Below are 15,656 nucleotides of genomic sequence, written 5' to 3'. Positions count from 1 at the left end.
CACTGGGAGCTCATGCTCAGCTGATTCTCCACCATGACCCCCAAGTCCTTTCAGAGTCCCTGCTTCCCAGGAGAGAGTCCCCCGTCCTGTAAGTATGGTGTACATTCTTAGTTCCAGATTAAAACACAAAATTTATTTGCTTGTGCCCAGTTTACCAGCCGAGCCAGATTGCTCTGTATCCATGAGCTGTTCTCTTCATTATTTGTCATTGTGCCGATGTTTTGTGTCATCTGCAAACATTACTATGGAGAAAAGCGTTAACCGGTGGAGGGCCAAGAGTCAATCCCTGTGGGACCCCATTTGATGATGATTTCCCATTTACAATTACATTTTGAGGCCTATCAATTAGCCAGTTTTTAAACCATTTCACATGTGCCATGTGGATTTTGTATTGTTCTAGTTTAGTAATCAAAATGCCATGTGGTACCAACTCAAATCCTTACAGAACTCTATTGCATCAACACTATTATCTTTATCAACTAAGCTTTGTCAACTCATTAAAAAAGATATCAGATTAGATTGACAAGATCTCTTTTCCATAAGCCCATTAACTATATTATCCTCCTTTAATTCTTTGTTACTCAAGTCCCGTATCAGCTATTCCATTATTCTGCCTGCCAAGTTGCAGGGCCATCTCCCACAAGGCTCATTATGTTTCAGGGTGTAGGGCTGAGTATTTTTACCAAACCTGGAAGCCAGCCGACAATAAAGAAGTCACAAAGCACAAACTTACAAAAGCAGCGACAACACTCCCATTGTCCACACTTATTAGAAGCTATAGGATGGATTCCAGTGCCTAGTTATCAGAGCCCGGAACCAGGAGACAGGACACGTGAATTCTATTCCCAGCTGGGTGATCTTGAGTAAGATGCTTAACGTGTCCGTGCCTTAGTTTCCCTATCTGTGAAACATGGGATAGCAAAGTAGCTACTAACAGGGGTTGTAAGACTTAATTCATTAATATTCATCCAGCACTTTGAGATCCTCAGATGAAAGAGGCATGAGAAGGGCAAATGGTTATTCTCAACAGTTGTACAAATGAGGAGAGGTCAGACCTGACGCAAAATGAGGAATTTATTGCACTCAGAGTACAGTACCACAGACAGAGCTGAAGGACGTTTGTACATTAATATGGAGGGAGAGTTATGACTGCGGGAATGCTTCTCTTAACACAGTAAATTCATCCATATTCAGATTTAAGAATAAGATTTAAGATTTAAGAAATTGTAGTTTACCTTCAAGAAAATAGCATGAAAAATATACAGTATGTCGCCCTACAAATCCATTATTGTTCATGTGAACACAAGTAGGATATTCTGATGGCTGGGATGAAAAAAGCCAGGAGGCATCGTAGCCAGGTGAACAGCTGTGATACAGCTGTACTGCATGCAAACCACTTGTAAAGATGTGCACGAGTAGCGACAACGCTACGTAAACCTGTGGCACAGTTCGGGTTCGGCCTGTCCCTGCTGGCGTGCAGGGAATGTTGTGAGCTGTGCATTAGAACTCCCCTGTTCTGCATATGCGCCTCTTCTCCCTTTAAAGCCCCCTGAGCAACAAAAAACAATTATACAAGAAAATGTTTTCCTTTTTCCATCCAGTCCCACATTGGGTTTTGTTTTTGAAACTGTGAACATACGAAATGGGGACCAACGTGAATACAGCAAAAAAATCTAGACTGGTGGAATTTGCCTTAGACACTTTGCTATCCCTCCCTAGTCAACATTATGCTTTAAGGGCCTGATCCAAAACTCTGTGAAGTTGGTGGGAGTCTTTCCATTGACTTGGACGGACTTTGGCTCAGGTGGCAGAGTGTCCTACGTCATTCTGTCCTTAGGAGAACAGATGTGTTGAACGTACTGCTTGCCACATGCTTACTCCTCATGTTTCCAGCTTTCAGGGCCAATTTTACAAAGCTGAAAACAATTCTGAGCCAAATCACCTAGAAGATGATAATCCGGAAAATGTGAATGATAATTAGGAACTTTGTAGGAGCATTTTACTGGATGCCCACAAAGCCACACCTGAGAGAAAGGACTGCACTGTTTAAAAAACAAACAAGCCTGGGTTAGAGAGACGGTGAAAGCAGCTATAATTTTTTAAAAACACATAAATTAGAAATGGCAAAAAGGAAGCTGATTGTGATGAATATAAAATTAAAAGCTAGAAATTGTAGAAATTGATACGGGAAGCAAAAGAACACAAGGAGAACTCTATGGCAGAGTTGAGGGCAATAAGAAGGGATTCTATCAGTAACTCAGCCAGAGGTTAGGGGTCTATTACAGGAGTGGGTGGGTGAGGTTCTGTGGCTTGCAATGTGCAACAGGTCAGACCAGATGATCATGATGGTCCCTTCTGGCCTTAAAATTTATGAGTAAACTCCTCAGGACAGTCAATCTCCTTTATCTCCACTAAAAGAAAAGGAGTACTTGTGGCACCTTAGAGACTAACAAATTTATTTGAGCATAAGCTTTCGTGAGCATCCGATGAAGTGAGCTGTAGCTCATGAAAGCTTATGCTCAAATAAATTTGTTAGTCTCTAAGGTGCCACAAATACTCCTTTTCTTTTTGCGAATACAGACTAACACGGCTGCTACTCTGAAATTTATCTCCACTGACCCTTCTGGTCTTCCTGTGGAGTCGTCTCCAGACTGGCTCCTTGGCATTGTTCCCAGTCAGTGATCTCTATCCTGTATGTTCAGACAGAGTCTGGAACCTGACCGCTGACAGCGGAAACACAGACCTCATGGAGTATGTGCTCCACCGGCAGATGTTCTGAGCTCTGCACCCAGACCAGAGTCTCAGCTCAACTGAGAAGAAAGTCCTGGACTCTGCCAGGGCTAGTGCAAATCTCTGATCCCACGGGGTTGGATGATTTTGGTCATACTGACTCCCAGACGGAGCCAATCTCCACGGTTGAGGGGTGTTTCCCTGACCCTGTCCCATAGGGCAGGACGTTGTGATGTTCAACAGAAATGCTAGTGAGGAGACCGGGGAAAGTCTGTTGTTTTCATCCATGAATAAGGCAAGGGCGTTTGCCTCATTTCCCACTTGCTTTCATTCTGCCCTGGGACAAAGTGCAAACGCCTCTTAGGTAATGGCACCAGCAGTAAAAGATCCACGGCCAAACCAGCCCAGGAAGCAGATGTGTCCCCCCTTCTCTTCCCTGCGAGTAGGGCCTGTTTACTGCAGGGTTGAAATTTCTCCCCAGTCTTCAGCCCATGGAAACTGCATCCAGATGAGCCCAGACCACCAATGCAGAGGCTCTGTGCCCCAGAAAACAGATGTGTCTGGTAGGGTCTCTTGCTCGGAAGGCTTGGTTTAATAATATGCTAAATAATGTACTAAAGTAACACAGCAGGAGGCAAGGGAAGGCATTTTAAAGTGAGCAGCCATGAGGCCTTCCACCTCTCCATCCTATCATATTTATGTATGTATAGAAAGGAAATAGTAACTAAATTAGGAATCACTTCCATTCCTGGTTACCCGCCATCCATCCGCCTGCCCTGTCGCACAGCAGGCTTGTTCTAAAGAGGACAGCACATTGCCCTGATCGTGTGGTAATACACAGGAGCTCATGAGAGTGAAAATCGAAGGAGCAGTTGCTCCTGTATTTCTTCTCAAGGGGAAATGAAGAGATTTGCGTCTCAATAGTTTGTAAAACCAAATCTAAAGGAAACTAAAGACCCACTGGGGCTGGGCAGGCTTTGGAGAACACAGAGAGCCAACTCTCATCCCAGCGACTTCTGAGGGACTCGAATCTAGCCCTTAGGCGCCCCAGAGAGCCACCAGGCTCATATGCTGCAGGGGATAACCTGTGCCCATTTTCTGGAGAAAAACTCCACAGCGAAAATACGGTGAGATGGACCCAACACATCAATCTTCACAGCTTCGGGCCAGGGGGAATCTTCTGCACCATTCACGCATTTCCGATCCGACTCATTCAAGAAGGTGACGATGTAAGGGCCTGTGTGTGTAACCATGGAGACCTGCAGACCACATGGCAGATAGCACTGAAGTGTACGCAGCAAGTAATACAGGCTGAGCCACAGGCATATTCTGTGGCTCAAATTTCTGTTAAACTTATTTTCAACCTTTAAAAAATATAGTACAATTTGTATTAAGGTTACACTAAATTCCAGAGCTTCCCAGGGAAGTCCTGTATCATGTTCAAAAATATTTAATCCCAACCATTTTCACATTGTTCTTATAAAAACAGACGTGTATGAACAGAAATGAACGCCTGGTACCTTTCTGGCACCTTTTTTTTGTTTTTTTTTCTTTTTTTTTTTAACCTTTGCAAGTTACAAAAACACATTCCGCTGATTGTTTTCTTCAAAGGAAAAAAAATCGAATGTCTCAGTCGTACAACTGCAGAGATGCCCTAACCGTCTCTAAACTAAAACGGACTTGCAAACACCCTCCTGGTTATATCTGCCATTCCACAAAGACAGAAAAAAGACACCAGCAGCCAAAGAGACCTCAACGGCGCTGTTCCTCCGATGGTAGCAGGAATGGCCCGGTGTGACCGCCAATTCTGTGAAAGGGAAGTACTGGTAACTTGTCAATGGCACCTTGTGTGAATCTTTATGTTTCCATGACAAGAAAACATTTGAGCATTCGTTTTGTTAAGTGCGAACACGTTATTCTCCAGAACCAAAGAATAGGAATGTGGTGATTGAAGTCCAGTTGTCACAGGGTTAGATCAAGATGGAAGTGGCTACTAAAGGCTCTATTTTGCCTGCTATGCTCCTCCAGTGATTGGGCTCCTATGCTGCAGTCAGGGAAGGTTTGCTACCTGACTTTCTTCCCTACAATGACCCCACTGCTCCCTTCTCTCTTCTCCAGGTGGGGTTTGCCCAATGCCTGACTCGCAAGCGGAGTGCAAATCTAGGTGATTTCCCATCCTTAGCTCCAAGCTGGACAGTGCAGCTCTTAGTGGACAATGCTGACTGGACCCTGTTTTCTGCCACGAACCCTGGACTAGGTTTGGAATGACAGGAACATGGTGGTTTGGTTGCTGCCATAAAGTCTTCCCATGCTGCTGAGATCCGATCTAATGCACTCTGCCGGTTCTGCATGCTCCGGGAAGATGGGAGGAAGGACTGACTCTGGCTCTTCCCATGCAGAGTTGTGGCTAACTGATCACCCCACCTGCCCTTCCCAGAGCAGCTATTCCAGAAGAACAGTGGACTCTTCCAGTTGCATGAGGGCACCGTAATCTTGAAGGGCGAATGCTCCAAAATTAACCAGAGCATGTGATAGGATCCTGTATTCCATCGTTATTACCCTGAGATACTTACTGTAAAGTGGGCAAAAGGTGAACTCAGACTTTGAGAGAGACTGGATATTCCTTGCAATGGCCACAGTAAATGTTATTAAAGAGCAATACCAGGTGTGAGCAGAAGACATGCAAGCCTGTTTGTTCCCAGTGTAGTGGTAACACTGCCCTGGAAGATTTTACCCATGTCCCCTTGCAATGCTGCTAAGGTCTCTCAGACCGGGGTTGATATGCTCAGCAATCGTTGGTTGCACATGTTAAGGCTTCTCTGCAGCAGCTCCCATGTTCTTGTATGTGCCTCTCCAGGGTTAAAAACAAACTGGGCCAAGCAAGTAGCATGTAACTTGCTTGTTTGGTCTCTGCTTCCCCTTTCTCCCCAGACACCCGAGGGCATCATGCAGTACCTGCCTGGCAACTTTCCTGAGATGGGCCCCAGGACAGAGGCTGCTCCCTCTGCTCACTGCTCTTTCAATCAGAGAGAGCATAGCACCAGATGCCTGATCAAACTCTAGGAGAACCGGAAATGTGTGGGCAGTAGTTAAGCTTAGTACAGTGCTCAGGAAGACTCTCTATGTATAATACCAAGGAATCAAGCTCTGTGTCTATCCCAGCTCTTGGCAGTTAGCTGCAGGATCTCGCATAAAGACATTTTAATTTTTAACAACACAAAAACCGTAAAATCCCTTTACATGTGGCCAGTGCAGAGTTGGAGGCTGTCGCTGCTGTGGGATGGGGCACCCTCCCCACCTTCATGTGTGGACTGGTAGCTCTGCACTGGTCCTTACAGCTCTGGGTACACCCAGGGAGCTGAGCACAGCCTGCTGGTAACACTTTGAACACACCTATCTCAAGTTAAATAGAATAAATACAGTGAAGAAAACAGTTAAATCATCAATAAAGAGGCAAAAGGACAGACAACAGTAGGTCCAGGATTCCAATTAAACTCCACATGGTCTCTGGATTAGTTACTGAGGAAGTTCTATTGGAGTGAATTAAGTTCACATCTGGAGACTCTCGTATCACTGTCTTTATATTGAAACTTCATATTCTCTTGTTTCCTAAAAAGAAGAAAACACACTTTTAAGGGAATGGCTGGGTTTCCACCCAGATTAATCAGCCCTGGTCTATGTGAGATCAGATCCAGGTGACATCTAGGCCTTGTCAACGCAAGAAAACTGTCTTGATTTAATTAAATTGGTTTAGAAGCTAATGTAGTTAAAGGGTTCAAAGCCCCTGGTGTCTACCTTTGATTTCTATTGAAGAGTGCCCATGCGAGAGGGCTATGTCAATTTAACCAGAACCACTTCTAAACCAATTTGTTGTTTGGTACAGTTTTCTCATGGAGACAAAAGTGTGGCCAACCCCGGACATTCAGAAATCATAAATCAGGTTCCCAAAATCACAAGATTGGTTTAAAAATCGTGAGGTTTAAACAAATAATACATTGGGGGTCTTTTACTCTGCCTTCCGGTTTCCGAGCCTTTGGGTCACACGTGGGCCACATTTCCCAGCTTTTGTTCACAACCACAGGGGCTGGAAGCTGGCTTTTTAAAATAAAAGCTGAGATTCTTACCCAATCTGCTGCCTGTGGGAGCCGGGGCTCTGAGTCAAACACCAAATATTGTGAGGCTCGTGATAAAACTGAGAGCAGGCAACACGGATTTGAAGACCTAACTCACGCCAAGGCACTGCCTTATTTCTCATGCCCCCAGACACTCACACCTGGCTGCTCAAACATGCCCATTGTCCTAGCATGGAACTCAGAGCTTAGGCATGAGACATGCTGAGCACCCTCAACTCTCACCCCACTTCCCTTGCACATAACGGGAGCTGGGGTGCTCAGCACCTGGTAGGATCCAGCCCTCTCCTAGTTAGAAGTTAGACAGAAGCCATTGTGTAAAGCAGCTGCAGGAGGTGAGGATGGTACTTCCAGCAGGCCCCGCAGTTTCCCCCGGCACTGGGCTTAGCTCAGAGACACCTTGGGGGACACTCGTTCAGTGTAACTGCTGTACCTGCCCCACAGCCTGCATGTCATGTCACTGCAGACTCCACAGAGCCATTCGCATCCCCCGCTTTACACCTCAGCTCTGAGTGGGGTCAGGGGTCCTAGCTGTGCCCGAGGGAGTCTCACACACCAAAGGGCCAGGAGAGGGGAGGTCAGCAGGAGGGTATTAGTTACATTAAGGCAAACCCCCTGCGTTAAGCCAGCACCTCTTCTGGCCCCTGGGTGGATAACTTGTAGCCTCTAGCTCCCTCACACTAGACAGCAGGGTCCTGATGTGTTCCTCAAGCTGCCCAGAGGGCAGGGAGAGGAGCAGGGGATGCTGCACTGAACAGAACTTCTGTGAGCCCCTCTCTCCTGGTGTGAGTCAATGTGGTGGCCCAGGGGCTCGCATAGAGCCATGCTGTCTCTGGATGACACACTGCGGGAGGCTTTCAGGACTCCCTGAGACTTCATTCCATGGCAGAGTGGCTTCCCCTTCCCAGCTCTGCAAGGCCAAGCAGCCCCACTGCAATGGGTTCATCATCATTTCCAAATGGCTTCCTCTGCATCTTCCTTTGCCAGGCTCCGCTGGACAGCAGCTGGACCAGCACTCTGATCACTGCATCACCAGTTCCATTGCCCCAGAGCAAACCTGCAAGGCAGAGCTGGGCCTGATGGATTGGGATTGGACTGGAGAGAGGTCGGTCCTGTGGCTGGTTTTGTTCAACATCTTCATTAATAATCTGGATGATGGGATGGACTGCACTTCCACCCTCAGCAAGTTTGCAGATGACACTAAGCTGGGGGGAGAGGGTAGGGTCCAGAGTGACCTAGACAAATTGGAGGACTGAGCTAAAAGAAATCTGATGAGGTTCAACAAGGACAAGTGCAGAGTCCTGCACTTAGGACGGAAGAATCCCATGCACCGCTATAGGCTGGGGACCAACTGGCTAAGCAGCAGTTCTGCAGAAAAGGACCTTGGGATTACAGTGGATGAGAAACTGGATATGAGTCAGCAGTGTGCCCTTGTTGCCAAGAAGGCTAACAGCATATTGGGCTGCATTAGTAGGAGCATTGCCAGCAAATCGAGGGAAGTGATTATTCCCCTCTATTCGGCACTGGTGAGGCCACATCTGGAGTATTGCGTCCAGTTTTGGTCCCCCCACTACAACAAGGATGAAGACAAATTGGAGAGAGGCCAGCGGAGGGCAACGAAAATTATTAGGGGGCTGGGGCACATGACTTACGAGGAGAGGCTGAGGGAACTGGGGTTATTTAGTCTGCAGAAGAGAAGAATTGGGGGGGGATTTGATAGCAGCCTTCAACTACCTGAAGGGGGTTCCAAAGAGGATGGAGCTCGGCTGTTTTCATGGTGGCAGATGACAGAACAAGGAGCAATGGTCTCAAGTTGCAGTGGGGGAGGTCTAGGAAAACTATTTCACTTGGAGGGTGGTGAAGCACTGGAATGGGTTACCTAGGGAGGTGGTGGAATCTCCATCCTTAGAGGTTTTAAGGCCCAGCTTGACAAAGCCCTGGCTGGGATAATTTAGTTGGGGTTGGTCCTGCTTTGAGCAGGGGGTTGGACTAGATGACCTCCTGAGGTCTCTTCCAACCCTAATCTTCTATGATACACGGCTAATTAACCCATCAGCCCAGCAGGTAGAAAAGGTACAGGAAGGACATGCCTGGGGGGAAGAGATGGACAGGCAGGCTTTGGGGAGTCAGAGCCAGGAAAGAGCTTTCAGGGGGAAGGTGCCGTCTGTCTCTCCCCTCCTTTGCTGAGTGAGCTAAGAAGTGTCTGCTATTGTAAATACAGAGTCGCGCACATTTGGATGGAACACTGTAAATAAACTGCACAGAGGGAGTGACCAGGAGAAGGTCTCCGAGGGTTTGTGGTGAGAAAAGAGACCGGAGCAGGGCGACCCCTGGCAGACCCTCCTTGGCTAAACTCTAATGCCCCACGCTCTGATGGTCTGGCTCACCGTGTCCCCAGGGTGGGGTGGAAATGCTGGTGCCATTGAAACTCCCGTAAAGGCTGATTTTTCTGGCTGACCTACTGCATCATCTGCCCACCGTGACAGGGAGGGAGATAAGCAGAGATGGTCTCTCATGGGGAGTCTTGAGGGGGGTTCATAACCTTCACTCTTGCTAAAAGAAAAGGAGTACTTGTGACACTGAGACCAAGAAATGGCCCACCTTGATTATCACTACAAAAGGTTTTCTTTTCTCTCCTGCTGGTAATAGCTCACCTTACCTGATCACTCGTGTTACAATCTGTATGGTAACACCCATTGTTTCATGTTTTCTGTGTATATAAATCTCCCCACTGTATTTTCCACGGTATGCATCCGATGAAGTGAGCTGTAGCTCACGAAAGCTTATGCTCAAATAAAATTGGTTAGTCTCTAACGTGCCACAAACCCTCCTTTTCTTTTTGCGGATACAGACTAACACGGCTGCTACTCTAAATCCCTCTTGCTGTGAGTCTGTGCCAGGCCTTCACCTTCAATGTAATGTAATGTACAGATGGAGAGAACTGAGGCACTGAAAGGCCAACTCACCCCTGTCTCATAAATTGGGTTGTCAAACTCCGTCTCCACTGTGATCTGGCTGTACGGGTGGGAGTACATGAGGGGCAAGCGCAAGTTGGAGTAGTACCGACATCTGAGAAAAAGAGAAGCAAGTGAGAGACGTCACCTCACTGGGTCAGAACCACGCAGGCCCCAGCGGCTTGCGCACGTGGGCTGGTGAAGCCAATGGAGTCACTTGGTGACATGCACCGAGCAAGGCAGCCCACGCTCACGCTCCCAAATCGCCCATTCCCCTTTGCTCTCCCTCCTGCATTCACCGCTTAGCACCGAGATCACTCTCTCCTGGCAGCAAACCATGCAAGGTCAGGGCCTGATTCTCGGAGCTGCCTGGCTCCCTCAGCACCCACAGGTTCCGGGGGTGGCTGCTGGGTGCTCCCTCTCATGAGGGACACAGCACTGCCTCAGCGGGCACGGGGAGGCTTATGAGCTGCTGTTTGCCCAGCGCTCTGAGATCCCTGGCGTCAAGGCCCTGGAGAAGTGCCCCGTGTTGCTGTGACAGTGGTCCCCACCTTGTGATATAGATATATGCACCGCCCAGCAGTAGTGAGATGAGCAGCACCGGGATGAATATGGCTAGCGCCATGTTTCCCCCTTCGAGCGACGTCTCTGCGGCAGCTTCCGCTACTGAAAACACAGTATTCATTATGTTCCCATAGGCCAAACGTTTGAGATTCCCCCGCCTCGGACTTTCTTCCCTCCTAACCTTTCCCTCCCCGCACGGTGCTCCCTTGTCTCTGCGGCCAGCTTCAGAATGCTGCTTGTTTGAAATGTAACCGCAAAAGCCAGGTTTCTTCACAAGCCCAAACCAACCCCATCTGTTGTCTAATGTCCCACTGTCAGCTGGGAGCACAAAGAGGGGCCTCGAAATGCCCTGTAGGAGACGGGCAGGTGAAAGAGAGATTTTACTGTCTGAAATGCAATTGCTATCCAGTGGTCCCAGCTGCAGGTCCCATTGGGTACCACAATTAAAGTACTCAAAACCTCAGATCAAGCCCTTCTGCCTAGAGGACCTCCCCAAATATTCCATCCCTCTGAAGAGTCCTGTACTGAGGGCACGTGACACCCTCCCATGCAGAGTGGTCAGCCCAGCCACATTCCATTGTCTCTAATTTCTGAACTGAAGAGCAAAGGCAATGCTACAATGCATACTTGTTGCAAATTGGTTTGCGTTGTGTGATCAAATGCAGGTGCTGCACTCTCCAGAGAGAGGTGCCAGACATCTGCCTGACTCGGATTTTCCAACAAATGCATTTCACTCACCTTGTAAAGCGTGTTCAAAACTGTCTTGATTCACTGCAAGAGAAATTGGGAATTGTTGGCAGGGTTTGAGATGGTCATGGGGGCTGGCAGCCTCGTGTGAAACATGAAAAATACCCACATTTCCCTCAGCTGGATTTACTGTTTTTCCTCTTTGTGAAAACTCTAGTGCCCTAGGCCAGAAATTAGAACTAGCCAGAAGGTCATTCCCAGCAGCATAAGAAAACCCCCTGGATCTCCTCCTTCAGGGGACACTTGCTGAGCACTTTCATAGGAACATCTGATGGGCCATCTCGTCTGCTCTCTTTTCTCCAAGAGTGGGTTGTTTCAAATGCTTCCAAGAAAGGTGCCGGAAAGCCCACAGTGGGTGATTATGGAATAACTTGCCCTTTGGGGACATTTCCTGAAACCCCGTCAAAAGCAGTTGCCTTATGCCCTGAGCGTGAGAGTTTATAACCTTCGTTAATATTTTCAGCCCTATCTAATTTAACTGTGGCTGCTCTCATTATTCATATCAGTGTCTGTTTCTTTCTTGAATCCTGCTCTGCTCTTGGTCTCAATGGCATCTTGTGACAGTGAGTTCCAAAGGCTAATCCCATGCTGAGTAAAAGGAGATTTCCTTGCATCAGTTTTAAATGTGCTGCCTTTCAATTGCATTGAATATCCTCTTGTCCTTGTTTTAGGAGAGAGAGGAAATAAAGTTCTGGTGGGCATCCCATGTGAGTGTCCTTGTGTCTGTGCATCCTTCTCAACTTTCCCTCCCATTCACACCCATGCCCCTGCCCTGTGCAGTGACACATCCCAGAGGTCTCTTCAATCAGCATGTGGGCATGGGGAGTCCCCCAATCTGGGGTCTCTGCTTCTCTCCACAGACCCCAAACCGTGTCACCAACCCTGAGCCCTTTGGATGCTTTTGGCCTTTCTACACCCATTTAAGGCATTCTCGGACTGGCCTCACAGCAAGCACCATATCACTTCAGGGCAAATCAGCTGCACACTGAAGCCTGGGGCCCAGAGGAATTACATTACCCTCTCCTGAGCAATCTGCAAAAGCCCGGGAATACGCTGCTGTTCCAGGGACATTGTTACTGTGCAATTCACAAGTGGTATTTATTCCCTGCCGTTTAAAGTGTTACCAGGAGGTCCCTCCTTGTGTCTATGAAATAGACTCCAACTGAAAACTGGCCAGTTTATCAAGCAGGGCTTTCTTTGGGCCAAGGGTCATGGCCATTGTCATCAACTAGTAACCCAAGGCAGAATCACTAAGGTACACATAGAGAAATGTAGAACAAAGCGTTCACAGGACTTGGGACAGAATCCAGACCCCTCTGGAAACTCTGAGGACCATTCCTGCTTTCCCCAGCCCTGTCTGCACATGTGCTAGGCAATGGCTGCTAGTTAACAGCTTCCAACACAGTTCACGAGAAAGGTGTTGAGATGGATTCCCTCCCCCGGGCAGGCAGAACCTCTTAAAGATAAATCTGTAACAACCACCAAAAGCTCGGCTATCCGTGGCTGGAACCCTGGCGACACCAATGTGTCAAGAGCCTGGGTGACAGCCGGAGAGCCTTTTGTTTTCAGGGCTTCTGGTAAAACAAAAGAAGGAGCTCTTAAGGAGGGGCTGCAGCTGCAGTGACATGCTCTGCTGCCTTTTAATGGCGGTGAGAATGGGGACAAATCTCCATGCTGGAGGAGGTTGCTGCTCAAAGCTAATTCTCTGGTGTGGTGGGAACTAGCTGAGGACACCTGCAAATCCCTGTCGATTCCAGCCCCTTCCCAAAGTGTGGTCTTGTTTTCCAGCTGTCTCGGAAAGCTCGTTACCTTTGCAGATGGGCAGGGGTCCGCTCCAATGGGACGGCTGGCCCAGAATGCATTTGATAGTAACCTCGCCCATTAGCTCAAAGCCTTCATAACACATGAACGTCAAGGATTCGCCTGGCAAGTAAAGTCGTTTGTAGAGTATTTGGTAGCCATTTTCAGGTAATCCTGGATTATCACAGGCAAGGGACTCTTCAGCTGAAAAGAAACATTCCCAGTGTGAGTCATGCTTTCCCTGCCTGTCCCGCGCCGTCAGCCCAGGACTGTGCAGATCTAAGCCACAGCCACAGTAATGACTGGATTTATTTTTTCCTCACCTTCATCAACTAGATTTGGTTAAAGAGTCACAGGATGTCAGGCAGTAGCCTGGTATATTAGTCTCTTCAACAGCAGTTAAGTGTCCCAGAAGGTGAACTTTTGCGCTGTGCTCCCTTGAATGCTCTAGGAGGACTTGTGGCACCTTAGAGACTAACAAATTTATTTGGGCGTAAGCTTTCGTGGGCTAAAACCCACTTCATTGGATGCATGCAGTGGAAAATACAGTAGGAAGACATATATATTGTGCTAGACCCAGGCCAGTTGGGTTCAGCAGAGTAGCAGAAGGCAGATCTACTGACCACTGGATTAACAGTTTTCTGTTCCTGACCGACCAGAGCAGGGGCTGCTCCAGGCTAATGAGAACACCTGACTCCAATTAACCTGCAAAGAGTCAGGTGAGGCCATTAAGATAATGTGACCACCTGACTCTAATTAAGGCCCCTCTGATACTATAAAAGGGCTCACTCCAGTCAAGCAGAGGAGAGCCAGGGAGCCAGAAGAGAGGAAGTGTGGATGAAGGGCTAGTTAATGAAGACACCCTCAAGTCATTGGTAAGGGAGCCCTAAGGTAAGGGTGAAGCAGGGAGAAGCAGGAGAGCTGTGGGGAAGTGGCCCAGGGAAATGTAGCAACTCTGGCAATGAAAGGTTGGCTGCCAACAGCTGCTACCATTAGGGTCCCTGAGCCGGAACCCAGGGTGGAGGGCGGGCCCGGGTTCCCCCCAACCTGCCACTACAGAAACACCTCCTGGGAGGGGAAGACAGGTCCCTGTCAGGACAGGAGGCTAAACTGTTTTGGCATGAGGCCGTAGGAGCAACAGAGACTGTGGGAGTTCTCTCACCAACCTCCATTGCTGGCTTATGATGAAAAGGGCTCAGCAGACTGTATCCCTGGCCCTCGAGAGAGAAGGGCTAGGTGGAGGGTTGCAGTGAGCCTCTGAAGCTAGCATAAACCGCCTGCAAGTGTGGGACCCACAGGGACAAGATCAGAACATGAAACAATGGGTGTTGCCATACCCACTATAAGGAGAGTGATCAGTTAAGGTGAGCTATTATCAGCAGGAGAAAAAAAACCTTTTGTAGTGATAATCAGGATGTGAAAAATGAAATCAAGGCAGCTCTTTCTCGCAATAATAGGGATTTGACCAGCTTTGCTGATGTTAACAGCCAGCGTACAGCTGGGGTGGCCTTTGCTCTGGATCAGGAGCTGGGGGGCAAAGTGGCAGCAGCTGCTGAGCAGGGAAGATACTGTGTTTCTTCACCTTTCCTGTGCCAGTCAGTGTTGCCTTCCGCTCTGGCAGTATCTGAACTCATCAGCAGGCAGGGTCAGGAGCTGGTAGCACCCCTCCAGGGAGATGGGGTGACACAGGTCTCCAGGTGAGCTCCTGCAAATGAGATGGGAGGCCACAGAACAAAACCCACAGAGCGATTTCAGCAGCAGGGGCTGCTGCAGAGAGACCTGCCATCAGGGGTGTTTCTATTACACTGCTGCTCATCAGCCTCTTTAATGAGCTTTTACTTATCCTCTTATTCTAGACCCTGGTTATTTGAATTGTTATTAACTGCTTTGAATTGCTGGTGTGGAGGAAGGGATGCTTCAAAGTTCCGGCAACAAAGAAAAGGCCTCCTGGATGGATGGGACCAGTGCAGCCCACATGGTATCTGCTGTACAGCATCTGTGGCTATTGTGGGGAGAACGTCCCTAAAGATCTAGCTGTTGAAAGGAGGAAAAAGCCTGGAGGAAACGAAGTGAAAGAATAGGAACGATTGTTTCTGATGACTGGCTCAGTATGTTTGGTACTGACTGTCTGCTGGGATGCTGGGCACATTCGCTGCTTGCTCCAGGGGGTTCTGAATTTCCAATGGGAAACTTGCAAATCAATTCAGATAACAAGGAGTAAAGTAAAACTGCAGTCGCGAGAAGAGAAATAATTGCAAAACCACAGAGAACTGAGCCCAACTTACAGACACAGTGCGGTAGCCTGGATGTCCAGATTGGAGTTCCTGTTTCACGGCTGTAACATGTCAGAAGGGAACTTCCTTCCAGTACAAAGCCTGGGTTACACGTGTATTGAATGGTGGTTCCAACCAGCAGCACTGGATCAGAAATTAAACGGATCGAGTGGTCCACTTCCCCAGGGTCTGTGCAGTACATAACTAGAGACAAACAAGTTCTGTAACTCCTCACAGGAACATGACATAGGACAAGCAGCAAAATAGGAAGGCAGGCAGGGGGGGCAGATAAACAGATCAGTAGCCCTGAAATGCACTGGTGTGGAGTCCACTGCAAAGTCATGTGAAGGATGTTGGAAAATGTTTTATTCGGCATGTGTTCAGCACCACCGGGTCCCATTTTACATGCACCCTGACGTTTAATGGGTCTGGTCCAGAGTCCAGAGATGTCAAAGGAA

General features: G+C 48.2%; 1 protein-coding gene across 2 annotated transcripts in view; it reads right to left on the bottom strand.

Moving 5' to 3' along the window:
* Positions 1-1,056: 1,056 nt before the first annotated feature.
* Positions 1,057-15,656, bottom strand: part of SEZ6L (seizure related 6 homolog like) — a 157,584-nt gene continuing 142,984 nt past the window's right edge. The window contains exons 12-17 of one of the 2 annotated variants that reach the window (XM_048821488.2): positions 15,211-15,402; positions 12,935-13,129; positions 11,117-11,149; positions 10,366-10,480; positions 9,827-9,929; positions 1,057-6,339 (exon numbers count right to left, since the gene is read on the bottom strand). In XM_048821488.2, coding sequence (XP_048677445.2) covers positions 6,310-6,339; positions 9,827-9,929; positions 10,366-10,480; positions 11,117-11,149; positions 12,935-13,129; positions 15,211-15,402 — 668 coding nt within the window. In that variant the 3' untranslated portion in view covers positions 1,057-6,309. The remainder of the gene's footprint in view (positions 6,340-9,826; positions 9,930-10,365; positions 10,481-11,116; positions 11,150-12,934; positions 13,130-15,210; positions 15,403-15,656) is intronic. The other variant, XM_048821489.2, reaches the window with a different exon arrangement.

The sequence above is a fragment of the Caretta caretta genome, chromosome 15, assembly GCF_965140235.1.
Source record: "Caretta caretta isolate rCarCar2 chromosome 15, rCarCar1.hap1, whole genome shotgun sequence".
Taxonomy (NCBI): Eukaryota; Metazoa; Chordata; order Testudines; family Cheloniidae; genus Caretta; species Caretta caretta.
This window is presented reverse-complemented; position numbering and strand designations above follow the sequence as displayed.